General features: G+C 43.1%; 1 protein-coding gene across 1 annotated transcript in view; it reads left to right on the forward strand.

Annotated features, from left to right (window-relative positions):
- The window catches only part of FAM135A (family with sequence similarity 135 member A), a 289,052-nt gene that overhangs the window by 191,665 nt on the left and 70,146 nt on the right, over positions 1-27,241 (forward strand). The window contains 1 exon segment of the mRNA XM_030199007.1: positions 12,282-14,604. Coding sequence (XP_030054867.1) covers positions 12,282-14,604 — 2,323 coding nt within the window.

Below are 27,241 nucleotides of genomic sequence, written 5' to 3' on the forward strand. Positions count from 1 at the left end.
GTCTTTGACTGGCTCTGTCCTTCTGGCTTATATTTGGGATTTGGGGAGAGGGCACTTGAATTGCTGTCCTCTTATTAGATCATACCCAAGTGGTTGCCTTGTGGGATCCTGTCCTACTGTGGTGAAATCTGCTGAGGGGTTTCCTGGAAATAATCACTTTCTTTCTTAATATCTTTTTTTACAGATTAACTGGCTGTGCTGCAGCTCTGTCTGTACATTTTAGACTTAGCAGCTCTGTCTCTGAATCTCCCCCACAAATTCAAACTTAGTGGGTGTGACCTGATTCTCTGTTAGAGGGGCAGCCTTCTATACCAGTTTTTCTTGAGAAATCCATCTTTTTTACAGATTAACTGGCTGTGCTGCAGCTCTGTCTGTACATTTTAGACTTAGCAGCTCTGTCTCTGAATCTCCCCCACAAATTCAAACTTAGTGGGTGTGACCTGATTCTCTGTTAGAGGGGCAGCCTTCTATACCAGTTTTTCTTGAGAAATCCATCTTTTTTACAGATTAACTGGCTGTGCTGCAGCTCTGTCTGTACATTTTAGACTTAGCAGCTCTGTCTCTGAATCTCCCCCACAAATTCAAACTTAGTGGGTGTGACCTGATTCTCTGTTAGAGGGGCAGCCTTCTATACCAGTTTTTCTTGAGAAATCCATCTTTTTTACAGATTAACTGGCTGTGCTGCAGCTCTGTCTGTACATTTTAGACTTAGCAGCTCTGTCTCTGAATCTCCCCCACAAATTCAAACTTAGTGGGTGTGACCTGATTCTCTGTTAGAGGGGCAGCCTTCTATACCAGTTTTTCTTGAGAAATCCATCTTTTTTACAGATTAACTGGCTGTGCTGCAGCTCTGTCTGTACATTTTAGACTTAGCAGCTCTGTCTCTGAATCTCCCCCACAAATTCAAACTTAGTGGGTGTGACCTGATTCTCTGTTAGAGGGGCAGCCTTCTATACCAGTTTTTCTTGAGAAATCCATCTTTTTTACAGATTAACTGGCTGTGCTGCAGCTCTGTCTGTACATTTTAGACTTAGATCCCTCCCACCCACCCCTCTACCCACCCACCCCTAGGGTGATAGTTCTTATATACCCTCCCAAGCAACCTAATCTGCCTGCAGATAACTGCTCTGTCTCTGTGTTCAGGCTCTTCACCTCCTTTCCTCCCACATTTTTCAAACATAGTGGGTGTGACTTGTTCTTACTGGGCAGTGCCTACCTGCCTGCTGCCTACCATTCCAGTTTTAAGCCTCTAATCCAGCTCTGCCGTTCTATCTATCGCTTAACACCTCAGTCACTACATATATACCCGTAACACCTCAGTTACTACTTATGGCCCCTTTACACATTCTCTTCCTTGCCCTGTCCCTTCCTAATCTTTTTCCCCTCCCCCTACCACTGTCTACCACTGGAACTCACTGCCCACCCATGTCCTCTCCCATCTTGCTCACTACTGCAATACCCTACTCACCCCCGTCCCTCACCACCTCACCATCTCTCCTGTCCCCCTCCTCCTTCCTAGCTCTCAACCTTCAACACTTCCTTCCTGCCATTAACCCATCCCCATTCCTCCTAAGCGCATCCCGTCTTCGTCGCCTTCGTCGCCCTACCTCCCCCACCCTCCTCCGCACTCTCTTGCTCCTCCTCCTGCTATCCGCAGGAGACATCAATCCCAATCCAGGTCCCCCACACCTGTCTTCGTCCTATCCATGCAAACGTTTCCGGGATGTCTCCAATCTCATATCTATTCCCCTCCTCCCCCCCTCTTCCCTCCCCTTCTCATGTGCACTGTGGAATGCCCACTCGGTCTGCAACAAACTTCCCTTCACCCACGATCTCTTCATCTCTCATTCCCTTCACCTGCTTGCCCTAACTGAAACCTGGCTCTCCCCTGACGACTCTGCCTCAGTTGCGGCTCTATGCCATGGAGGCTATCTCTTCTCCCATACTCCCCGCCTAGTTGGCCGTGGAGGAGGCGTCGGGTTACTACTCTCGCCCTCCTGTAGCTTCCAACCCCTCCTCCTACCACAGTCTCACTGCTTCTCATCCTTTGAAGTCCACTCCATCCGTCTATTCTACCCGTTGCCACTCAGAGTGGCAGTCATTTACCGCCCCCCTGATAAATCCCTCCCTTCCTTCCTCACCGACTTCGATGCCTGGCTTTCTGTTTTTCTTGAACCCTCATCTCCATCCCTCATTCTCGGAGACTTCAACATACATGTTGATGACCTGTCCAACTCTCACGCTTCTCAGTTCCTCACTCTAACATCATCCTTCAACCTCCAGCTTTGTTCCACCACCCCTACTCACCGTGATGGCCATTGCCTTGACCTCGTCCTCTCCTCTTCCGGCTCACCCTCCAATTTCCACACCTCAGCTCTTCCTGTCTCTGATCATCACCTGATCACCTTCACACTTCTTCACCCTCCCCCTCAGCCCCGCCCAACATTAACCACTACTTCCAGGAATCTCCAGATTATTGACCCTCCCACCTTATCATCTAGTATTTCTAATCTCCTCCCCTCCATCATGTCCTCCGAGTCTGTTGACGAGGCTGTCTCCGCTTACAATGCCACTCTCTCCTCTGCTCTGGACACCCTTGCACCATCCACCTCCCGTCCCACAAGGCGTACTAATCCCCAGCCCTGGCTGACCCCTTGCATCCGTTACCTTCGCTCCTGCGCCCGATCTGCTGAACGCCTCTGGAGGAAATCTCGCACCCATTCAGATTTCCTTCACTACAAATTCATGCTATCCTCCTTCCAGTCCTCACTATTCCTTGCCAAACAGGACTATTACACCCAATTGACTAATTCTCTCAGCTCTAACCCTCGTCGTCTCTTCGCCACCCTTAACTCCCTCCTCAAAGTGCCCTCCGCTCCCACCCCCCCGTCACTCTCTCCTCAATCACTGGCTGACTACTTCCGCGACAAGGTGCAAAAGATCAACCTTGAGTTCACTACCAAGCCACCTCCTCCTCTTCACCCTTCAACCCTCTCCCTCAACCAACCAACCCAGACCTCTTTCTCCTCCTTTCCTGATATCTCCGAGGAGGAAACCGCCCGCCTTCTTTCCTCCTCAAAATGCACCACTTGTTCCTCTGATCCCATCCCCACCAACTTACTTAACACCATCTCTCCTACTATCACCCCCTCCATCTGTCATATCCTCAACCTCTCTCTCTCCACTGCAACTGTCCCCGACACCTTCAAGCATGCTGTAGTCACGCCACTCCTCAAAAAACCATCACTAGACCCTACCTGTCCCTCCAACTACCGCCCCATCTCCCTCCTACCCTTCCTCTCCAAGACACTTGAGCGCGCAGTCCACAGCCGCTGCCTTGATTTTCTCTCCTCTCATGCCATCCTTGATCCGCTTCAATCCGGTTTTCGCCCTCTTCACTCGACAGAAACAGCACTTTCTAAAGTCTGTAATGACCTGTTCCTTGCCAAATCCAGAGGCCACTACTCCATCCTCATCCTCCTGGATCTATCCGCTGCTTTTGACACTGTCAATCATGACTTACTTCTTGCCACACTGTCCTCATTTGGGTTCCAGGGCTCTGTCCTCTCCTGGTTCTCCTCCTATCTCTCCCACCGCACCTTCAAAGTTCACTCTCATGGATCTTCCTCCACCCCCATCCCCTTATCTGTTGGTGTTCCCCAGGGATCGGTCCTTGGACCCCTTCTCTTCTCAATCTACACCTCTTCCCTGGGCTCCCTGATCTCATCTCATGGTTTCCAGTATCATCTCTATGCTGATGACACCCAACTGTATCTCTCCACACCAGACATCACCGCGGAGACCCAGGCAAAGGTATCGGCCTGCTTATCCGACATTGCTGCCTGGATGTCCAACCGCCACCTGAAACTGAACATATCCAAGACCGAGCTTATCGTCTTTCCACCAAAACCCACTTCTCCTCTTCCTCCACTTTCTATCTCAGTTGATAACACCCTCATCCTCCCCGTCTCATCTGCCCGCAACCTCGGAGTCATCTTTGACTCCTCTCTTTCCTTCTCTGCGCATATCCAGCAGATAGCCAAGACCTGTCGCTTCTTCCTCTTTAACATCAGCAAAATTCGCCCTTTCCTCTCTGAACACACCACCCGAACTCTCGTCCATGCTCTCATTACCTCTCGCCTGGACTACTGCAACTTACTCCTCACCGGCCTCCCACTTAGCCATCTATCCCCCCTTCAGTCTGTTCAGAACTCTGCTGCACGTCTCATATTCCGCCAGAACCGATATACTCATATCACCCCTCTCCTCAGGTCACTTCACTGGCTTCCGATCAGATACCGCATTCAATTCAAGCTTCTCCTTCTTACCTACAAATGCACTCAGTCTGCTGCCCCTCACTACCTCTCTACCCTCATCTCCCCTTACGTTCCCGCCCGTAACCTCCGTTCACAGGATAAATCCCTCCTCTCAGTACCCTTCTCCACCACCGCCAACTCCAGGCTCCGCTCATTCTGCCTCGCCTCACCCTATGCTTGGAACAACCTTCCTGAACCCTTACGCCAAGCCCCCTCCCTGCCCATCTTCAAGTCTTTGCTTAAAGCCCACCTCTTCAATGCTGCGTTCGGCACCTAACTCTTACCGTTCAGTAAATCCAGACTGCCCCAATTTGACTGCCCCGATCGGACCGACTGTTCACTTGTCCTTTAGATTGTAAGCTCTTTGAGCAGGGACTGTCTCTCTTTGTTAAATTGTACAGCGCTGCGTAACCCTAGTAGCGCTCTAGAAATGTTAAGTAGTAGTAGTAGTAGTAGTAGATGCCATTGGCGCTATTGATTTGAGTTTTATATGTAGATAATGTCCAGTTCATGCTGCTTGTGAGCAAAGATCTGGAAGATTCAAGCATGGATTTGAGAAAGGGTATAAATAAGTTACATGGCTTTTGGATAATAATGTTAGAGTGGTAATACAGAGATCCTGTGAGTGGGTAGTACTGATTGTCACTGGCACCTTTAGTGAGGGTATGATAATTTCTTGAATGAGTCAGATTTGTGGCTTTTGAGTTCACATACCACCTGGACCCTGAAGCAATACATTGAAGTTAGACCTATGTTTTGCATTGCTGAAGTTAGGAATGGTGAAGAATTTTTGACCTTTCCTGGAGCTAGCAGTCTATAAATCAGTGAATTATCATTTGTTGACTGCACCTTTTGACTATACTGTGTGGTGGCTGCAGTATGGGACATCCTTTGACTTACTTGCAAGCATCAGCAAATATGGAATATATCAGTGAATGTAGGCCAAGAAGATGACAATGGTTTCTTTTGTGTTTTGGGGCAAAGATAAATTGTTAAATTTTTTGGAAATTTAGAATACCAATGATCCAAAGTACTTATTTAAGAAAGTCTGCTAATGTGTGCCCAAGCAGAAATTGAGATTTAGCCAGTATTCCATTTTGGAAGTTCTGTTGATGGAAGATATTTTGCCTGGTTGAGTACAGAAGTATATTTTTTTTTCAGCAGTGGGCCTGAAATTTTAGGACTGCCTTCTGCTGGATATTAGGCTATATGGTTCCATTCCCAGATAGCTGAGGTTAGTGTCTCTTTGATTGGATAGATGGGTAGTTAAGAATGAAATGACAGGTGAGTCTGTGGCAGTTAATTGAGGATGATTTTTTTTCCGGATGACATTTGCTTTATTTTATACTCCAGCTTGTATATTGTTGTTGTTAATATATTTCATATTGAGCAACGTTTAATTGGGAATATTTATTTTTGTACCTTAGGCAATTGGGGGGGGGGGTGTTTAAACAAATAATGCAGAGTTTGTTTATTAATAGTTCTTAAATATTTTAAGATGGTATATCAGTGATATGTTCTTCTGTACTATTATTAAGAACATACAGTAGTATACAGATGCACGTTAGAGATGCTCCCCATTCCATGGCACTTCAAATTTGGTAAGAGACGCAATACAGAAAAGTAACAGGATTCATAAAATGTATTTCTCATAATCAACATTGTTAAAATCCAGCAAGGCTATGACCAAAAAATGGTAGGGATTAAAACCATCCTCAGAAATGAAGGATTTTTGCTTCTGATTAGAGCAAAATATGCTGTTCAATTCACAAGTTTATCTGAAAATGATTTAAGAAAATAACAAAAGAAACAACAATTAATTTCGGAATTACTGCACAGTAGTTAAATATTCAGTTTTCTAAATTTAGTAGTTTAAGCCCATGGTATAGAAATTGTGCAGTGAGACTTAGTTTTGTAGAAAAATTTTATTTAGGTATAGGAAAAGTCTTGTCTATTAGTGGTTGATCAATAGAAAGGACTTGGCAGTTAAGCAGTGCTACTTACCTGTAACAGATTTTTCCATAGACAGTAGGATTGATAAGGCCCACGTGAGTGATATCATGAAGACATAAGAGTTCTCTCAGAGCTCAGAACAGCAGCCCACAAGGTCTCCTCAGCACCTCTGTTTTCTAGCTATAGAAGGAAAGAAACAACTCGGCAAGGCAGGCAGGATTCCTGTGCAAATCGGGAAGTAAGGCCTAGCCTTGGAGCTGAGAGTAACTGCTGCTTGGACATACTAGAAACGTATACATGGAGCCAAGCTTGGGGTGGTCCATGTTTGCATATTTAATATAGCATTTTGACCAAAGCTCTGAGAATGATAGCTGATGTTGGAGGCCTCTGTAGGAGGTAGGTTCTGTTCTTTGGAACAAATTACCTGGACCTTTAAGGTTCAGTGGTAGAATGCAGCAGTTTGTCTTAAAGGTGCTTTCATTAGAACTGCGTTTTGAACCTTCTGTGCCAGTGACTTAATCCAATCAATTTGGTTACATAGAATCTGATGACTGGTGAATCTAGTGTTTTAAAGGTGCATTTATTAGAATTGTGTTTTGAACCTTCTGTGCGAGAGACTTAATCCAATCAATTTGGTTACATAGCATCTGGTGACTCTGGAGGAGGGGCAATTGTATACAGCAATGTGGAAAAAGAGAAAATATAACACTTGGTTTACCTTGAGCGCTGTCTAAACTAAGCTGGGCATTTTCAGACTTGGTTTGATTGTAAACTGATGTTACCTGTGTCCTGCTCTTAATATCTACCTGATAAACTGCTGACTTTACCTTCCTTCTATTCTATCCTACTAAAAAAAAAAAAATTAAACTTGTCTGTTCACTTGCAGAAGGTCTGACTCTATACAACACTCACTTATAGTCTCACAGTCACGGCCAGGCTCTGCCGGAACGGCAGTAGGAAGTGTGTCACAGGGGAAGGTTCTGGCAGACTAGAGCCTGGCTATGATCATGTGAGTCAGTGTTGCAGCATGCGGCTGTATAATGGCAGCTCTTTTTTTTTTTTTCCCCTCCCCCGAGTGCTCAGAACCTCTGGGGAAGGAGCCTTAGGGAGGTAGCAAGTCAGACAGGCATCCAGGTAAGAAAAGAAGTGAGCAAAGGGGTGGGCGCCGGCAGCCGGTGGGAAGAAGTTTGTTCAGCAGGGAGGAGGTCTTCAGCTAGCAGGGCTTGGGGATCCTGCCAGCCATATTAAGGGAGAAGAAATTTTGGGTGGGCCTGAGCCTGAATTGGGTTGCCCCAGGCCCACCCGTGGCTATGCCCCTGCTCTCTATCATTGTGATACAACCTATTAACACAGTATCCCATTGATTGTCCTCTTTCCACAAAGTCTCTGAAATGCCTATTATATCTATCATCATTTAGTACTATATATTCTAACTATCCCATCTTATTTTTCAGGCTTCTAGCATTTGTAGAGATGCATTTATTCAGGGTACAGTAATAGCACATGGGCAACTGCAAGACTTCCTGAATTGTACAATCCCTTTCTATCAATATTGTCAAGGGCAGGTTTTTTTTTTGGGGGGGGGGGAGGGACTAGATGCGAAGGAAAACCTTCATAGAGATACTGCCAGGATTGATATAGTGGTGTTCAAATCTGGATCGATCTAAAAAAAAAAAAAAAACTTCTTTCCAAGATCTGTTCTCAGTTAACTCTAATGGCCCCATAATGGAGGGTTGCCTCTGAAAGGAAATAGTAGAATTGGTTGGGAATATCTTTGGGAGTGGATAGCTGGAACACTGTATACCAGTACGCTCACAGGTATACTCTTAATCACACATTATATTCAGCTTCAGTATCAGATATTACACAGAGCCTGTTGGACTCCTGTTCAGAGTGAAAGAGTAGGCACAGAGAACTCTGACCTTTGTTGGAGACTATGCAGCCTAAAAGGCTCTTTGGAACATTTATGGTGGGATTGCATGGTAGTGCAGAAATATTGGCAAGTGGTGTGGGATAATATGAAATTATGGATGATGAATGATAGGTCTAATGACAAACAAGCTTGCTTATTGGGTATCGGGTTATACTGGTCTCACCAGAGACATATACAAGAACACTATCATCTCTTTTTTTTCCTGCTGGTCATCCCTCTCCTTATGCACCCAAGCATCTTTCTGGCTTTGACTGTTGCCTTTTCTACCGGATTAGGCCACCTTAAGGTCCAGGGGACACTAGACCCCAAACAGCATGGACCTGGTGGCCTAGTGCGCCAACCGAACCCCCACCCCATGCCAGCGACAGAGGACTGGAGTCCCCTGGCCCCCCCCTACACAATTTCGGGGGGGGGGGGGGGGGGGTTGGAGATCAGTGGGTCTCCAACCCCCCCAATCCTCCCTAGCATTCCCCCAAGAAAAGACCTGCTGACTTAGTGGACCATAAATCAAATCTAGCAGCCCTCTTCCCCGCCCCATACCTTTGTTGGAGGAGGGAGGTAGGCTCCCTCCTCTTCCAGCAGTGCTGCCTCGAAAATATTTCTCCCTTATATGGTGTGAAACTGCCCAGCGCATCCCAGGATGCACTGGGCAGGGTGGGGCACCGCCATTTTCAAGGCAGCGCTGCTGGATAAGGAGGGAGTCTACCTCCCTCCTCCAACAAAGATATGGGGGGGTGGGGAAGAGGGCTGCTAGACCACCAGGTCGGGGGAGCTTGATTTGCAGCCCACTAGGCCACCAGGGCTTTTGGGAGTGGGGATGCTAGGAGTGTTAGGGCTGGAGACCCACCACGCACCAGTTCTCCAGCCTCCCCCCCTCCAAAATCTTGGGTCGGGGGGACTGGAGGCCCGCAAGACCTCCAGTCCCTGTGTCGCTGGATCGTGATGGAGTGGTCGGGGGTTCCTGCTCCTTCGGGGAGGGGGATCTGCACTGGGGGGAATGAGGGGCCTGTTATCATGCAAATGCATGCTGGACAGGGTTCACCATTCCTCCCCAATGGTTTGCAAACCCTAACGACAGTTCCAAGCTGGTGTAGGGTTTGCCACAGACAGCACAGCAATGTTGGCTCGCTGATCATTTGAAAGGAATACGTTTAGCATGCATTTGCATGCTACTTATTCTAAAAGCCTTGTTATGCATGCATTTGCATGCTAGCGGCATTCAGTGCCCGTGAGCGCAGTGTTTCATGCGCTCGGGGGCTCTGATCATGGGGCGCTAACAAACACAGGCGCTAGTATGATGCTAATAGCCTTTAGCGCCTGCATTTGCTTCTGATCATCGGCCCATAAGCTTCAGAAAAGAACTTGCATTTTCTAAGTAGTAGTGATCCATTTCACAATTGGAAAAGATTTCCCCCTTTAAAGAAATTGACTTCATAGTGCTTTTAGCATGTCCTCCAAGAAAAGAGAAACCGAAACCATCTCTACAGAACCGGTATGATGAACATGTTGGTGATGCTCAGGTTAGGAAGAAATGGGATTTGTCTATTAGCTGCACAGAGGAAGATTGTAGTGACTACACAGTGGAAGCTTGTATGGCGTCATTGTGGAAATTTGTGCAGTCATGGCAGTAGGCACATCCTGGAAGGCTCTACTGGCCATGCAGTTGGCCACTGCACAGAGAATGATGGTACTGAGTGCACAGACACAGCCATTTGTTGAAGTCTTGTGCTACCTTTTGCAAGGGAAACTTCAAATGAATTTAGAACCTGCAAATTCAGCAAGCAGGAGTACACTCTGTATAATGCTTCTCTGCAACCAAACCTTTTTGGCCTCTGTGCAGGTAGGAGGTAGTCACCTGAGGCAGTAGTTTGAGCCAAGTAAGATCAGGGATTTTTTTGAGGGGGTACTGAGTAGCGGCACCTTTTCCATTGTCTGCTAAAATTGACCCATGGTCCCCAAGGTTTAATGAAAGAGCTCAGGCTCTACACACCAATTCTGCCTTTTCTTAGATTCTGTGACTGATTGCAGGGGGTCTGGCTATTGTGGGGTGGGTTCCTCAGTGATTACCCAACCCCTGAAGGGTTGCCTGGCATTTGAGTACCGGCACTTTTTTTGCTAGAAAAAATGCACTGAGTAAGATAGAGAAAAAACTCTCATGACTCAGGTTGTGAGGTATACCGTCACCAAAGAGAGGAAGTCACAAAGATGGTCCTGGTAATAATGGAGAAGTTCTATCCTGTTATTTTGTCATGCTGTCAACATGACCATGCAAAACATACTATTTCAAATAAGGAAGGATTTTAGGTGATACTTGAATATGACCAAAGAAAAAGCATGATGGCATCAACTCAGGAAGAACAGAGATGAGTTGACATTGGAGAAGGACACAGATAAAATTAGTTTGGCGTTAATGAGATAATGCAGGGGGAGAAAATAAGAAGCTTCAAAATGAATGAGCTGATAGATGAGTAGAAGCTTGAACTGTATGTTGAAATGGATGGGGTGTTAGTGTAGTAACTTTACAAGAAAGGATATATAGGCCATAAGAACACTGGAGGAAGATAAATCTTGCAAATGACTACTGAATAGACTGACATTTTGATAGATAATTTACTGGAAGATGTGAGGAGCAGCTTCCTGGACTAAGTGTAAAGCAGTGATAACACTGTATAGGGATGCTGGTAGTCATTTTGGAAAGAAAGGGATGGATTTTGATTGTATTACAGCATTTGTGAATGAGGAATTGAAGATGACCTCAAGATTGAAGAGACTGGGAGGATAACAGTGTTTTCACAGAGCTAGAAAAATAGGGCATGGTTCCTTAAGAAAAGAAATGAAGCTATGTATTGGCAATGTTGAGTTTAAAGTGATGGAGGGACATCTAGATGAGCAGGCTGAAATTTGAGACTGGATTCTGTGTGATGATGCAGAGGGATATAGTGGAGCATCTTCAGCCTAAAGATTGTACTGAAAGCTATAAGAAATGTCCAGAGCGCCAGGGAAACAGCAGTGGAAAGAGAAGAGAGAGCCCCAGGACTGAGCCAAGAAGAACACCAGCTGGTAGTGGAATAGCGAGAGATGGATACACTAAAAGTGTGGTAGGAAAGTTAAGAAGAGAGCCAAGAAAAGACTCGGGGAGGGCCCCAAAATCCAAGTTAGAATGTTGTCTCGCAGCTTTTTTCCATCTTCTGTCTGTCTTCCTGTTCAGTCTTCACTACCAGCTGCTTATTTCTCCCACCTATCTTATTTTAAGCATTACTACTACCAGTACCAATTCCTTTAGTTCCTGCTCATCTCTCTCCCTCCATTCCCCATCTGTCCACCCTGCTCTCTTGTCTTCATCTTCCTCATTCAGTTTGTCTCCTTTTCAACTCTGGCTTTTTACTGTTAGAGCTACCTTCTTCCTGCTGCAGTATCCAGAAGCAGACAATAGAGTTGTAGGAACAACCTTGAAGAAATACTACATCAGCATGAAGCAGACCTGCAAGAAAGAGATTGCATTAGCAGGTCAGACTGGCCCAGAGAGAGTTTGCAGAGGGTCAGAGCAGCTGTGGGAAATGGGCAGCATTGATCATTATGTGAAGCATGTTCCCATGGCAAGTGCTGCAGCTCCATAATTGTGGTAAATTGTCTTGCTGTAATCGGTGAGAAAATCAGATGAACAGGTGTCCTAAAACTATAAATTACACACTTGGTTTCTTGAGTCTTGTCTGTCTTTCATGAGTTGACCATGAACTCCAAGGAATAAGGGTTGTGTTTCTACAGTTCTACCTACATCTCATGTACAGTATACAAATGATAATGCTTAATTTGTATGATGTCATAGTAGTCAGATACAAATGATTTGAGTGAATGAAGTGTTTCCTTTCTACTAATATATATATCTTGGTGTATATGAACTGAAAGGCATATAAAAATTTAATTCCTATATTTGAGAAGGAAATCATAGGATTTTGTTTTTCTTTTCTTTTTTGAGGGACTTAGGAAAATTATAGAAAAAGCTTTAAAGCTTTATTTTAATTTTTGATAATTTTAAGACTGCTTTTTACATTATGTATATTTTTTTCTTTTTATAATAGACTTGGATGTCCCTTGGTTTGGCATACAGAATCTGGAGAGATCTGATTCTAATAAATCAGAAAGGCTGGAAACTGAAGAGGGCCTCGTAGCTGGATTTTCTAGCCCCGAGTTCAAAATTAGATCTGCAGGATCAAATAGCATTTGGTATACAGAGTATGAAAAGAATGCGGCAAAGCCTCCTAAAGGAAAAAATGACGATATAAATAAATCTAAAACAAAGGCTAATAAACTCATGAAAACAATGAAAACTGAAAACACAAAAAAAATAGTTAAACAAAACTCCAAGGATTCTGTGATTTTGGTGGGATATAAATGCTTAAAGAATACAACCACGGAGGACATTTCTAAATCCTTTGACAGCAGGCCTCCTATTGGTCAAAATGAAGAGCTGGATCCAACAATAGAGGAAATTTCAATCAGTCATAAGACCTATGTCAGACAAACAGGTCATAAAGAACTGCCATCTTTACCATTTGATACAGATAGAACTGAATCCATAAAAGGTGGCAGTGGCCAACACAGTCAGTTTAGCATGTGCAGTACTGGTAATCTGAATACTTTTCCAGAGTTAAAAATTTCAGGTATGGCTGATGTGTTCCAGGCGGGCACTGGAGTGACACATGTAGCTAATATCTTTCCACCTAGTGGTACAACTGAAGATTACATTGACCATCAAAGAACTATACCATCAGGACCGAGAACAATTGAGGTCAAGCCAAGTAACAAGAACCCTTATGAGGGTGAGAAAGTAACTGTTATTATTGGTTCACAGAAAGAGAATTTGCAAGATGTGGTGTTTACTGATGATTTGCAAATAAATGACTTTCAGCCTACAGAAAGTGGAGGGGTGAACTCGCTAGAGCAGGATTCCATGTTTGAAAAGGAGGTAGGGCTGGAAACAAATTTAAGACTAGTAGGTACTGGAGATGCATTGGCAAGACTAAAAAACCAAGCATCTTTTTGCCCAAAAGAAGTTCATATTATTGTAAGTGGAGATACAATTAAGCTACCAGACGTTGGTGTCCCCTCTGCCTCTTCTAGGTTTTCCGATTCAGGCATAGAAAGTGAACCCAGTTCTTTTGCAATGCTTCCCAATCCAGAGGCAGTTTTTGAAACTGTTCTTGAACATGGTGCTTCCAACAGTGAAAAACTATTTCCTCAGCTTTTGCTCAAACCAGATTCGAGCTTCAAGAACACAATAGAAAGTCATTGCACTGAGAGCACCAGTGCTGTAAGTGAAATACAGTCATCCTTGACATCTATCAATTCGCTACCTTCTGATGATGATGAGCTATCACCTGATGAAAATTCCAAGTCATCTGTGATGCCCGAATGTCATTTAAGTGATAGCAAAACTGTGCTGGATCTGGGCAGTATCGATTTGCCAAAATTCAACCAGAAATCCAGTGTAGTTTTGCAGCAACAAAGTGTTGTATTTTCAGGGGAGACTGAAGAGCCAGTATCTGTACATTCCTCCCTTCCTAGCATTAGGTATCAGTTTCAAGTCATGGGTTCTGATGAAGATACATCAAGCAACATGACAAGCATGCACTCCACATCTATGAACACAAGCACTGTTTGTAAGGATCCCCAGAGTCTAGACAGATGTCACAACTGTACACCAATTGGGAATAAAATGAACTCTGAGGTTATTTATCTTAGGGAACCCTGTATTATTTCAGGTTCTGTTGCTAGTGATGCTGAAGGTACTGTGGAGAACAGTGAAAAAAAGGACCATGAACCTTCAAAACTAAAACCAACAACTGAAGAACTTCCTGATACTGAAAGGGAAGCTCAAACAGGTTTAGCTAACATTTCTTCAACAAGCAGTACTGATATGGTTAAACAAGGATTTGTAGAAAACTATTTTGGTTCATTACACAGCACAGGTATTTCCGATATAATCCCTGCTGATACTGGTCACACTGTTAGTTCCCAGGAAATATCTTTAGGGAAACAAATTATTAATCCTCCCCCTGAAGAGGAAGAGGAGGAACAGGATCATGAAATGATTGAAAATGGTTACTATGAAGAAACAGATAATTGTGACACTTTGGATGGAGCAACTGGTGATGAATGTGAGAAAATCATGAGATCAGAAAGAATTAACAGTGGGCACTTACGGGATGGAATGAACATGCCTGGTGTCTGTGCACCTGGATGTCTGTCTTTTTCTTCTGCACTAAGGGACTCTCCTTGCAATATTGCATATGCTTCTAGAAGCAAACTTGATACTATTACAAAACAACCAAGTAGCACAACCTTTAGCTCGACTTCATCAATTTTCTGGTACGAAAGTTCTCCCAAACCTCAAATGATAGCGTAAGTAATACGATATTTTATATAAATAAGATCCTTATAAAATGTTCAGAAAAAGCACATTTATATGGTGGTAATACTCATTTGTTTTCAGAACTATTTGGTTTGTACCTCACTGATTCATGTTTGTGCGTGATAACATGTTTTTCAGTTTCTCTTCTTACGACGACGTACACATGCCTATGTATTTTGTTGAAAAGAACCTCTTGAAGTAGCTGTAGGACGCTTAGAGACTTCAGAATTTACTTTGTTGAAGTTGATTCTTATAATCCTCATGAATCATTTTGGTTGCTTAAAGAAATATTTTGTTGAAATATTTTGTTTAGCGTAGTGATTGCTTTAGCACTAGTTTCTACCTGAATGGTGACTGACTCCCTGTAACCTGTTCATTAACAGTCAAAGAAAGTAGTGTTTTCATAATCGTATACAAGAAAATGAATCACAGCCCACTCTGATTTGGATTTGATTTAATTTGCCTTTCCAAACCCAAACTCAAGGTGGGTTACAATTCAGGTATGGTAGGTATTTCCCTGCTCCATCGAGCTTAAAATCCATGAATCTGCTGTATTACCTGCAGGTTAGCAGTCGTCTTCATACACACGTTGCTACCTGTGCTATTGAGTTGGGTAGAAAAATGTAATGCAAAATTTAGCTCTCAGGATGGCCAAACAAAGATAGCTACTTCTCATTGAGTGATAGCTATCATTTTTGCTATAACCAACATTTGAAAATATTTTCATACATCAGCTTTCATAGAATTCATCACTGAGTTGCTTTGCATAATCTTGTATCACAGCAGCTCAATAATGAGCATAATTAGAATTTCACATGAAACTGCACTACATCTCACAAAAAACTGAAACTTTACAAAGGGGGGTTTGCTGCAAAAAAACTCAATTTCTGGACTTTCTCATGTTGTAGCCTGCAGTGTATGTCAGTCTCTAGATTTGTTTATCTAAGGTGATGGAAGGTAGAATAACTTGCCCAAATTTACAAAGAGCACCAGTGGAAGAAATGGAATTTGAATCCTGGCAATCTTGGTTCCTAATCCACAGCTCTAACCTCTAGGAGGTCAATTCAATAACATAGGCACTAAGGTGGTCTTTTACTAAGGTGCAATAGCATGTTTACCTCTTGCTAAAAATCAGCTGGTATTAAATGCTGAGACACCCATAGCAATATAATAGATGTCTTGGCGTTTAGCACCAGCTAATTTTTAGCTTGAGCTAAAAATGTTAGTACATCTTAGTAAAAGATCCCCTAAGATTTATAAGTACATAAGTATTGCCATACTGGGACAGACCAAAGGTCCATCAAGCCCAACATCCTGTTTCCAAAAGTGGCCAATCAAGATTGCAAGTACCTGGCAAGATCCCAAACCAGTACAATTCATTTTATGATGCTTATTCTAGAAATAAGCAGTGGATTTTCCCCAACTCCATTTTAATAATGGTCTACAGACTTTTCCTTTAGGAAGTCATCCAAAACTTTTTTAAACCCCACTAATCTAACCGCTTTTACTACATTCTCTGGCAGTGAATTCCAGCGTTTAATTACCCATTGAGTGACAAAATATTTTCTCCAATTTGTCTTAAATTTACTACTTTGTAGCTTCATTACGTGCCTCCTAGTCCTAGTATTTTTGGAGAGAGTAACCAAGCGATTCATGTCTACTCACTGCACTCCTCATGATTTTATAGACCTCTTTCATATCTCCCCTCAGCCGCCTTTTCTCCAAGCTGAAGAGCCCTAGCCGCTTTAGCCTTTCCTCATAGGGAAGTTGTCCCATCCTCTTTGCCCTTCTCTGCACCTTTTCTAATTCCATTATCTATTTTGAGATGCGGCGACCAGAATTGAACACAATATTCGAGGTGCAGTCGCACCATGGAGCGATACAAAGGCATTATAACATCCTCGTTTTTGTTTTCCATTCCTTTCCTAATAATACCTAACATTCTATTTGCTTTCTTAGCCACAACAGCACACTGAGCAGAAGGTTTCAACGTATCATCAACGACGACGCCTAGATTCCTTTCTTGGTTGTGACTCCTAAAGTGGAACCTTGCATGATGTAGCTATAATTTCGGTTCTTCTTTCCCATATACATCACTTTACACTTGCTCACATTAAACGTCATCTGCCATTTAGACAACCAGTCTCCCAGTCTTGTAAGGTCCTCTTGTAATTTTTCACAATCCTCCCGTGATTTAACGACTTTGAATAACTTTGTGTCATCAGCAAATTTAATTACCTCACTAGTTACTCCCATCTCTAGATCATTTATAAATATGTTAAAAAAGCAGCGGTCCCAGCATAGAGCCCTGGGGAACCCCACTAACTACCCTTCTCCATTGAGAATACTGACCATTTAACCCTACTCTCTGTTTTCCATCTTTTAACCAGTTTTTAATCCACAATAGAACACTACCTCCTATCCCATGACTTTCCAATTTCCTCTGGAGTCTTTCATGAGGTACTTAGTCAAATGCCTTTTGAAAATCCAGATACACAATATCAACTGGCTCACCTTTATCCACGTTTGTTCAACCCTTCAAAGAAATGTAGTAGATTGGTAAGGCAAGATTTCCCTTCACTAAATCTATGTTGACTTTCCAGCTTATAATCGAAAGTGATCGCTGGCCATCTTCCGACACAAATCGAGAGATGGCCGGCGATTTCTTAAAAGCGGCGAAATCGGTATAATCAAAAGCGGCATTTTTTACAGCATTGCCGCTTTCCCCGTCGCTTCGCCGGCAAAGTTCAAGGGGGCGTGTCGGTAGATTAGCGAAGGCGGGCCATGGGCGGGCATGGGCGTGGCTACCAGATGGCCGGCTTTTGCCGATAATGGAAAAAAAAGCGGCATTAAGCAATATTTCGCCGGCTTTACTTGGTCCTTTTATTTTCACGACCAAGCCTCAAAAAGGTGCCCCAACTGACCAGATGACCACTGGAGGGAATGGGGTATGACCTCCCCATACTCCCCCAGTGGTCACCAATCCCCTTCCAAACTAAAAACCTTTTTTGCCAGCCTGTATGCCAGCCTCAAATGCCGTACCCACCTCCATGAGAGCAGAATGTGTTGTATCCTCCGACAGCCTTTCCCTGGTTGCGATGTGGCTCTCGGGTGAGTGTGACACCTTTTCTGTTAGGTGCCCTGCAGAGTCACATTAGCAATGCATTGTGGTGAGTGTAGGGTACTGGGCTCTACTCCCATGGTGCTTTCCCCCCTGCTAACTGGGTCAGAGTGTGCCCTGTTTTGTTTCCTGTTGTAGTCCATGCGGTAGTGGCCATTTTTGTAAGCCAGTTTGTTCCCTTTCCTGTGTTACCCACGTTAGAGAACGTAGTTCTTACCTTGAATGGTGCTGAAAGAGGGCATTGTACACCATTGTGCCAGCTCTGACCTACTGCTAATCTTAGTACCAGGGGACTCTGATCTGCAGTTAACTGTGAGTAAACGTGGTTATTTCAAGAAAGGACTTTTTTTTAGTCTTCAGGTGTGAACTGGTGTGCCAAAGTTATACAGCAGCAATAAGTCCTAGAGGCTGTATGCAGGTCCCTGGAGCAATTTTAGTGGGTGCAGTACATTTGTGGGTAGTGGGTTTGGGGGGGGGGGGGGTTGGGGGGCTCAGCTCCCAAAGTAAGGGAGCTATGCACGTGGGAGCTTTTCTGAAGTCCACCGCAGTGACCCCTAGGGTGGCTGGTTGGTGTCCTGGCATGTCAGGGGGGCCAGTGCACTAAAATTGCTGGCTCCTCCCATGGCCAAATGCCTTGAATTTGGCTGGGGTTTGAGATGGCCGACATAACTTTCCATTATCGCTGAAAAACAAACCCGGCCATCTCAAACCCGGTGAACTCCACGGCATTTGGCCAGGCTAAACCGTATTATCGAAAAAAAAAGATGGCCGGCCATTTTTTCGGTAATACGGTTCCGGCCAGCTGTAGCGCCGCCAGCGATCTATTTGGCCGGCGACGTTCGATTATGCCCCTCTTTGTCTCATTAATCCATGCTTTTGAATATGCTCGGTAATTTTGCCCGGCACTGACGTCGGGCTCACCAATCTATAATTTCCCAAATCTCCTCTGAAACATTTTTTAAAAATTGGCGTTACGTTGTCCACCCTCCAATCTTCCAGAAGCATGCTTGATTTTAAAGATAAATTACATATTACTAACAATAGTTCCGCAAGTTCATTTTCAAATCTATCCGATGTATGCATGCCTTATGCACATTAATGTTTAGCCTAATGGTATTTAAATGTGTATTCGTGCACATATGCTTATATCAGCCAAAATTCTACTTAAGCAGTATTCTGTAATCACCTGTGTAACTTACAGAGCACATATGTGCCATGGGTGTGTACACATGGGTGGAGTTTGGACAGGGCTCAAACTGAAACGCGTAACATCAAATACTGTAAGTTACATGGGTATCTGCAGCACTTAGGCACTAACAGTTGCACCAACTCTATGGCTGGTGTAAGTGCTCACATCAAAATGTTAGGCACATATATACCCGGTTAGGCTAGTATGCCTTTAAAGGAAAGGCCCCTACCAGGTGCCCTCTGGGTGCCTAATTGTAAACACCTTAATTGCCCTTTAGGTGGCTTAACGTCTTACATTTCAATTTCCTTTTCATTCTAAAGAAAGGTGTGATATATGGATCTTTTTTCTTTTCCATCATTTTTCAGGGAGCCAGATTTCAAGTCACTAGCTTGCCAATTGTAGAGTAACTCATTGTGCTGTACTAGCACTTATATGTGATAAGGCAATGGTGGCAAAGAGTAAGTACTCCTTTGAGATGCTACTGTCCGCATCTCTTCAGCAGAGTGCGCTTAACCAACATGCTACAAGATGATGCTGAAGCTGCAACACATCAGAGAAGTACTTTCTGCCTTCCACTACAACCTGCTATTCTGTATTGCTAGCACAGAACAGAAGGGAAAGAAAGCATGCCGAAGTGAAGCAGAGAGTGGAGGAATAGCCTAATGGTTTGTGCAGTGGCCTAAGAACCAGGGGAACTGGGTTTGATTCCCGCTGCCAGCTCGTTGTGACTCTGGTGGGCAAGTCACATAACCCTCCCATGTCCCCAGGGACAAAAATAAATACCTATGTATAATATGTAAACCACTTTGATTGTAACCACAGAAAAGCAATATATCAAATCCTATCTCATTTCCCCTTTACATCAACCAGAGTGAAGGGGTGAAGTAAAAAGAGTGAGCAGAAAGGAAGAACTGGACCATCAGGATGGGAAAAATGTTGAAATTCAGCACAGAATAGGGAGGAAGAAGAACATAGAGACAGAGAAAGTTAGTGGTGGGAGGTATTTTAGAAAGAGGAGCAGTTTTTGTTTTGTTTTTCTGCATCTTCTGAGGCATATGGATGTTATAAATTTCTATATTTGTGCCAGTATGTCTTTTGCGTAAGTGCCACCTTCCTGTATTCAGACACATAGGTACCTAGATGGTAACTTTTGGTACTGTCATATATTTCAGAATATGCTGACTGAAGGTTCTTCTCACCCCACCCCCACTACCCTAATTTCAGTCAGACAAGTGTACGGGGGGGGGGGGGGGGGGGGGGGGGTTGTCTCATGCAGCTAGACGTGACATTTTATAACCTGTTCAAAATAACTTGGTAGTTTATTTTGCTGTGAAAATACTGGAATGGAGCAAGAAAACACAACTTTAAAAAAATTCATTTATTTCAGCTATTCTACTTCATCATCTATTTGTTATTTATAAAGTAGAACCCTGTATCCATTTAAATGCAAAAACTGGCTAAATACTGGCGGATCAGTCCAATCTAAATGTATTTTTAGGAGCATAGAGAAACAGATGCTAGACTATTAATTTCAATCTTTGATTTTTTACAGTGTTATGGGTAATGTGAGCAGCCTGGTATCTGATCTGAATATCCATTCCTTCTTGCATCTGCTTCAGAGTAGTTGTGATGCTGCCAGGATTGGAGCAGCTGGCAGTCTTTCACCTGGCTCTGGGATGTAAACCTTACATTGATGTGCTCACAAAAAATAGATTTCAGATTAGAATTAAAAGGTGCATGATCATTTATGTTGCATCCATAAGCAAATTCAAATGCTTTATCTTAATGGGTCTAATATACTTCATTAGGAAATACAATTCAAAATGTAACACATTCTGGAGTTTACATGCAATAAATGACATGAATTTATATTTCAGTAAATTTGGTATAGTAACATAGTATGTAAAAGACCATTCAGCCCAGTTTTTCCTACCTGCACTGTGAGGGATATATCCCAGCTGCCAACCACTGTATCGAGCTTGACTATATACAGTATCCATATGAGTACACGAGATCCCCCATTAAATTCTTAACCAGCAGTTCTCCTTTTTCATGGGTATCCATAAATCTCTGTGGTAATGTAAATACTAGTGCATTTATTTCCTGAACATCTGATTTGCTAGGTCCCATGTGTAGCCTGCCAGACAGACCTAAGCACCCCTGTTTTTACTAAGACTTGTACCTGCAGCCTGCCAGACACACCCAACTGCTAGTTTAATAAGCTTCCTGCTTAGCTTGCCAGACAGAAATGCACAAGGAGTCTGCTAATCATAGCACTGTATTTTAAAATATTCAAATGCCTTATTGTCTTCTAAAAGGATTTTGTTATTGTATTATACATTTGCTTAAGATTGTAAGCAGCTTAACATTTGGGCTGTTAATGAGTAGGAAAAAAAAAGGAAAACAATTTTTTGAAAAAGAAATACATTCAGGACTAGATGCACTAAACTTAACGAGCCAGCAACCTGGGTTTTAAACTGTTTCTAGTCAGTTTAATGTGCAAGTAGTAAACCGGGACATGCACAAAAGGGCATTGTCCTGTCATGGTAGCAGCTAAGGAAAACGGAATGCAGATGAGCAAATTAGTATTATAATGTGTATGCGATGCGATGCACTACCGTTTTCCTATCCCCTTACCATGGAATACCTAACAGGAGGTCTGCACCTCTCATTGGGGCTGCTGAGCAGGACTCATGCAGAGGACACCCATCCCAAAAGCACCCCCCCCCCCCCCCCCCCTCCGAGTTTCTAACACTTGGATGTCCTTCACAGAAAAAAATGTTAAGTTTTGTTTCAGCACTAAACTGCTGCCTGGTTTTCTTTTCATGTGCTGATTTCCTTGTAGCAGAATAGCTCTGACCCTTTCCCCCCAGGCATTTTTCTGCAGTCACAGTAGGGAGCTCCCTACAAAATCAAAGACAAAAGCATTTAAAGCCTCCTCAGAGCCCCTGCACCACCCACTCTAATAAACATACTGATTTGGTTAGTGCAGTGGACTTTGATCCTGGGGAACTGAGTTCAATTCCTACTGCAGCTCCTTGTGACTCTGGGCAAGTCACTTAACCCTCCATTGCCCCTGGTTCAAAATAAGTACCTGAATATATGTAAACCGCTTTGAATGTAGTTGCAAAAACCTCAGAAAGGTGGTATATCAAGTCCCATTTCCCTTTCCCTCCATTTATACTGGGTCCTGGAACAGAAGAGGATAAATTGGTTCAAGAAGTGATGGAGGTTCTCTGGCTTCCATGCAGCATTTCATTTGGGGATTTTGACAGCCAGTCAGATTTTTGGTATCTCCATAATGATATACACAATGCCCAGTGGTATGATCATGTCTCTCCCTTGTTGCAGGCTGAATGCTGTTTCTCTATCAAATTCAAACCCTTGTTAGCTCATAAAGGGTATCTAGTCATATCTTATCTTGCTGATCATCTAGTTCCTTACCTTCCCGCCTTCTCTTTGATCTCTCAAGCAGCTCTGTTTACCCTCCCACCGCCTTCACATTTGGGTACATATTACTGTAGATTCATTCCGCCTTTAACTATATTGGACCACAGCTGTGGAATTCTTTTCCACACAATATACATCTTGAGTCTTAACTCCAAAACCTTTTTAAAAGGCTGTCAAAACCTGGCTATTCTAAATCTTCCTCTTTGCTTCTCTTTCACTCAACCTGTGTTCACTGTATTTCATATGAGCATGTAATCCACTACTGCTGCACTCTCCCCTTAACTCCTACACCTTTGGTCTCCTCATTCTCCCTCCTCCTAGTTAATATTGTTGTAAACTGCCTTAATGTACCACTGCGTGACTGGCAGTATATCAAGATTATAAAAATAAAATAAATTATAAATGAGAGAGTTGCATGCAGTCAAAATCCAGCATGTGCAAATGTACATTTTATCAATATCCTGAAAATCTTATTGGCTGTATAGGAATACTAACACACTTCTGAGTTGTCATGCTTTAAATAATGCTAATTGTGGGGGGAGGGGAGATTGTGGGAGATTCCAGAGTCAAGTGCTTAATGATATTGGCTCTTAACCGCCTTGGACCATGAACCAGACTACCTAATCTGATTTTGTTAAAGTGTATTTGGGAGAGGGGAGGGAGTTCCTTTTGTGTGGTGAAGGTCTTTGATAGATTTAGTGATAGTTACAGTTTGGTTGGGGTGCCATTCAGTTTTAATGTGCTCTGTGGATTTTTGTTCATGCAATAAAGATGTTGAAATATTAAAAAAATATATATGCAGGGAGTGTAAGTTAGTATTCACTGCCTGCTGAACAAAGAATGGAATCCAGAACCAGCACTTACCCTATAACTCTTACCCTTATCTGCAGCCTGCCTTCATTCCTGCAACTGGTTCTCTAGGATCAGTGTTGGTATGAAAAACGCCCCTGTTGAGTCTTCTCAGCTATATGGAATGTAATGAAAATCCACTCCATTGGCGGATTCTTTCCAAGATGGCGCTTTGATCAGACGCACCCAAGTTTGCTCCTGAGGAAAGTGCGAATTTTTGTCTCATTCATGGCCTCAGACCCGTCGAATACGATGGGGAAACAGAGGGGAAAGGTGAAGGATATCCCCTCAACTCCTGGAACCTTTTCGACAATGAAGCAAACAACTTTGCAGTTCCCGAAGAAGCAACCGGGCCCTCTAAGTACTTAATCTCCGTCTGCAGCTCTCGACGCGTTGACGTTGATAGAGAGCGGAGACGGGGCTTCTTTGAGCCCCGTGGAACGCATGGCACCATGCCAGCCGGGGAGTGAGATTTTCGCAGTAGCCCAAGCAGTAACGGTCACCGGAGTAGTGAAACCAGCGCTGCTTGAGGGGAGGACTATAGCGAAAGGGAACAGGACTCAGGAACAAGTCTTTCCGGCTTTGCAGGCCTTAAAGGTATTACCTCAGGATATTGCCTCCAAGTTATCCCGCCGGGAGACCTTGTCTCATTCCCCTTTACCAGCAAGTGGTATAATTAAACCTGCCGTTGTGATGCTTGAGTCACTGTGGGATATGGTATACAGCACACATTCTTCCATGCAGGCTATGATTAAAGAGAATACTAACGATATTAATGTTATTTCACAAGCTGTTCTGATACAAGCACAGGAGACTGCACAGCAGTCCTCTAAGTTGGAAAATATGGACTCTAAGATACAAGAAATGGGGACTTTGGAAGCAGCTTTGGTTAAAGATAACAATTTTCGTCATAAACGTTTGGCATACCTGGAAAATCAGGTTAGAAGACTTAACCTAAGGTTTCTTAATTTCCCCAAGTCTCCACTTATTCCCTCTTTGGAGATGGTGAAAAAGTATATGACTGAGATTCTAGGGATGGATAAGGATTCATTACCTCCTATTACACGTGCTCAATACATCTGGAGCCCTAAGGGGAAGGATGGAAAGCCCCCCCCCCCCCCCCCCTTACCAGTAGTGGGAGAAGCTATGAACCTTACTTCTTTCCTGGAAAACTCATTGGAACTTATTACTCATAGGACAACTATGTTGTTCACCTTTGTCTTGGAGCCAGACTGGAATGCTGTTTTAAGACTTTCTTTAAGACACATAGATAAACTGTTTATGGGCTCAAAGGTTAGAGTTTTTCCTGACCTCTCTAGGCCAACGCAGATGAGACGCAGGGCTTTTTTAGCCCTGCGCCCCAGAGCTGAGGCCGCAGGAGCTAATTTCGTATTGCGTTTCCCTTGTATTTGTAATATAGTGCTTGAGGGTAAATAATATCAATTCATGGACTCTAAACAGTTTATTGATTTTCTTGATGCAAGAATGGAAGTAAATGTTGTATGCCCTCCCTGAATAACAGGCCGGAGGTTGACTAAAGAGGGGGAACTGTATGTTTTCTTTTTTTTTTTTCCTTGTTTGGTTTTCTAACTCTTGGAATCATATTTCTTATCTGGTGGACGAAAATTGTTAAATTTGTTTCATCTTCTTTTGGATTTATTATTGACCTTATGTAAATTTAATGTGGATTTCAATGTCTCAATAATTTTGAGATTATATAAAAAAGTTTGAATAAAGATAAAAAAATCCACTCCATTAATATTTTCTTCTATATGTCTCTCATAATCCATCCTACATATGGCAGCGATGATCTTTTTTTTTTTTCAGGTTATATCAGCTAGTAAACCAGGAAACGTTTTGAACTTTCTTTTCCTCGTACCTGGAGTGTAAAATGGTCACAGCAGGCCCTGAACCCAGTACCTTTTCTTTTAAGTAAAATTATCACAAGGATCAGTTGTGTGTGTCAGTTTTCTTCATGTTCTTCCTTTGGCACCAGCTATATTTTCCTGTTTTCTTTGAGTGTGTCGTGGTGCACACTAATCAGTGTTTTCCAGCTTCTTCAAGCCAAGTACCCCTTAACTTGAACAAATTTCAACCTACTATTCCCAATCTCCGATCAGCAGAGATTTTGAAATGGACATTTTATTATTAAACAGTTAACTAACTTGACAAATAACACATACAAGTAATTGGAAATGAATTACAGAACAAGACACGGTTCATATGAACTCTTATATTTCATTCGCATATAAACTGTCTGACCCCTTGATTAGTGGTGTGTTGTTTTTACAAACTGAGTAAAAATGAGCAGTTAGACTTAGAGGTGGGGCCTATTTATAAAAACAGGAGAAATTTCTCCACGAAAGTGAAGAACTTCTCCATAGTGACCAGTCAGATTCCTTATTTCCCCCCCCCCCCCCCCCACCCCAAGAGAATAAAATATGAAGCTCGATTGGTCACTATGGACAACTTCTCCACTTTTGTGAAGAACTTTTGTTGTTGGTTTTGTTTTTTATTTTTATTTTTTTGTAATAAATAGTCCCCAGTGAACCAGGGCACCTTTCTGTGCACATACCAAATGAAAACCAAAAATAAGTAGCGTATAGTAATGACACAGAAGTGAAAACTGTCTTCAGAATATACAAGGAATGTAACCACAGCCTCTTAAACTCAAGATTGTGGCCCATTACCTCTTTTTGCATTCTGTGCTTAGAAAATTAGCACAGTTAACATGATTTGTTATATATCATGCTCATGTAGACACTAACTTTGGCAGATGTACATTCCAAAAACTGACACATTCTAATCATGACAGAAAATAAAATTGCTTATTCTACCTTTATTGACTTCTCATTTTTCTAATCGTGTTGGTTCCAGTCTCTGGTTTTTGCTTTCCTCTGTCTTCTTTTCATTCTTTTGCCAGCGTCTCCTGTCCATTTGACATTTCGTCTCTCTCCGTGCCCATCATCCATTTCTCATCTCTGTCTCTCTGGCTTTCCCTGTTCCCAGCATCTCCCCTAAAGAGGCAATGACATCTTTAATGTTTAAATAAGCACATTTTAAAAAATCACTATAGGCAACTTCTTCACAGACAAAAGGAAAATTATAGTAATGACACAGAAGTAGAAATCATCTTCAGAACATACAAGGAATGCAATCACAGCCACTTAGTGTGAATTGTCTTTATGTAACCTATGGTTAAATATTTTTTGGTTACCTGGGAGGTTGGCTTGAGTGTACCAACGGCTATAGGGAGGCCTGGGATGTGGTTTTAAGTGGTCGTGTGCTAGTTTCCTGTACCGCCTGAGAGTAAAAGGAAGCTGGTAGAGTAGGGCAGGAGAAGCCCCTGCCATGCTGAGGCCTTCAGTTAGTTGCTGATGTTATATGCGTGCATGTTCAGTGGCACAGATGTGTGTTCACATCAACAATGATGTCATGCAGGCATGTGTGACAGGCAGGGGGGAGACAGGTTTTAGGGTCTAGGAAGGCTCCAGAGTTAAATAAAAGCCCTGGAGCTGGCGATTTAAATGTTTTAAAGTGGCTGGTGGGACCCACAAGTGACCGTTAATGGTGGCTGTAAACGGGCCATGGTGGTGATGTGAATTATACACCTATACAATCACGTATTTGCGAAAGAGCAAAAATAAGTCCCTAAGCATGGAGAGAAGTCTTCTAAGCCCAAAACTGGCACACATTTTTGCGTATGAGCAGTGCATAAAAGGAGACTGGTACAGAGACCAGCTTTTTAATTAAAGTTAAAAATAAACATTTTGGAGGTCTAGGACTATTTAAAAATTCCAGTGTTGGAAAAGTGGGCTACTCTTTTGGCCCAACACTGAATTGGGAAAATCTGAAGAACCAGACCAAGGCTGCTGCGCAGATGGGATTGGATATTACCCGATTGTATAGCCCAGGTTTGGAGGAGGCCAGGAAGAGGTGCTGCTTTCTGGTGATGGCTCTTTGGGCAGTGGCAGGTCTGATTGCATAGCCCAGAAGCAGCTGCAGCCTCCTACTGGGG

This window comes from Microcaecilia unicolor, chromosome 3 (assembly GCF_901765095.1).
Source record: "Microcaecilia unicolor chromosome 3, aMicUni1.1, whole genome shotgun sequence".
Classification (NCBI taxonomy): domain Eukaryota; kingdom Metazoa; phylum Chordata; class Amphibia; order Gymnophiona; family Siphonopidae; genus Microcaecilia; species Microcaecilia unicolor.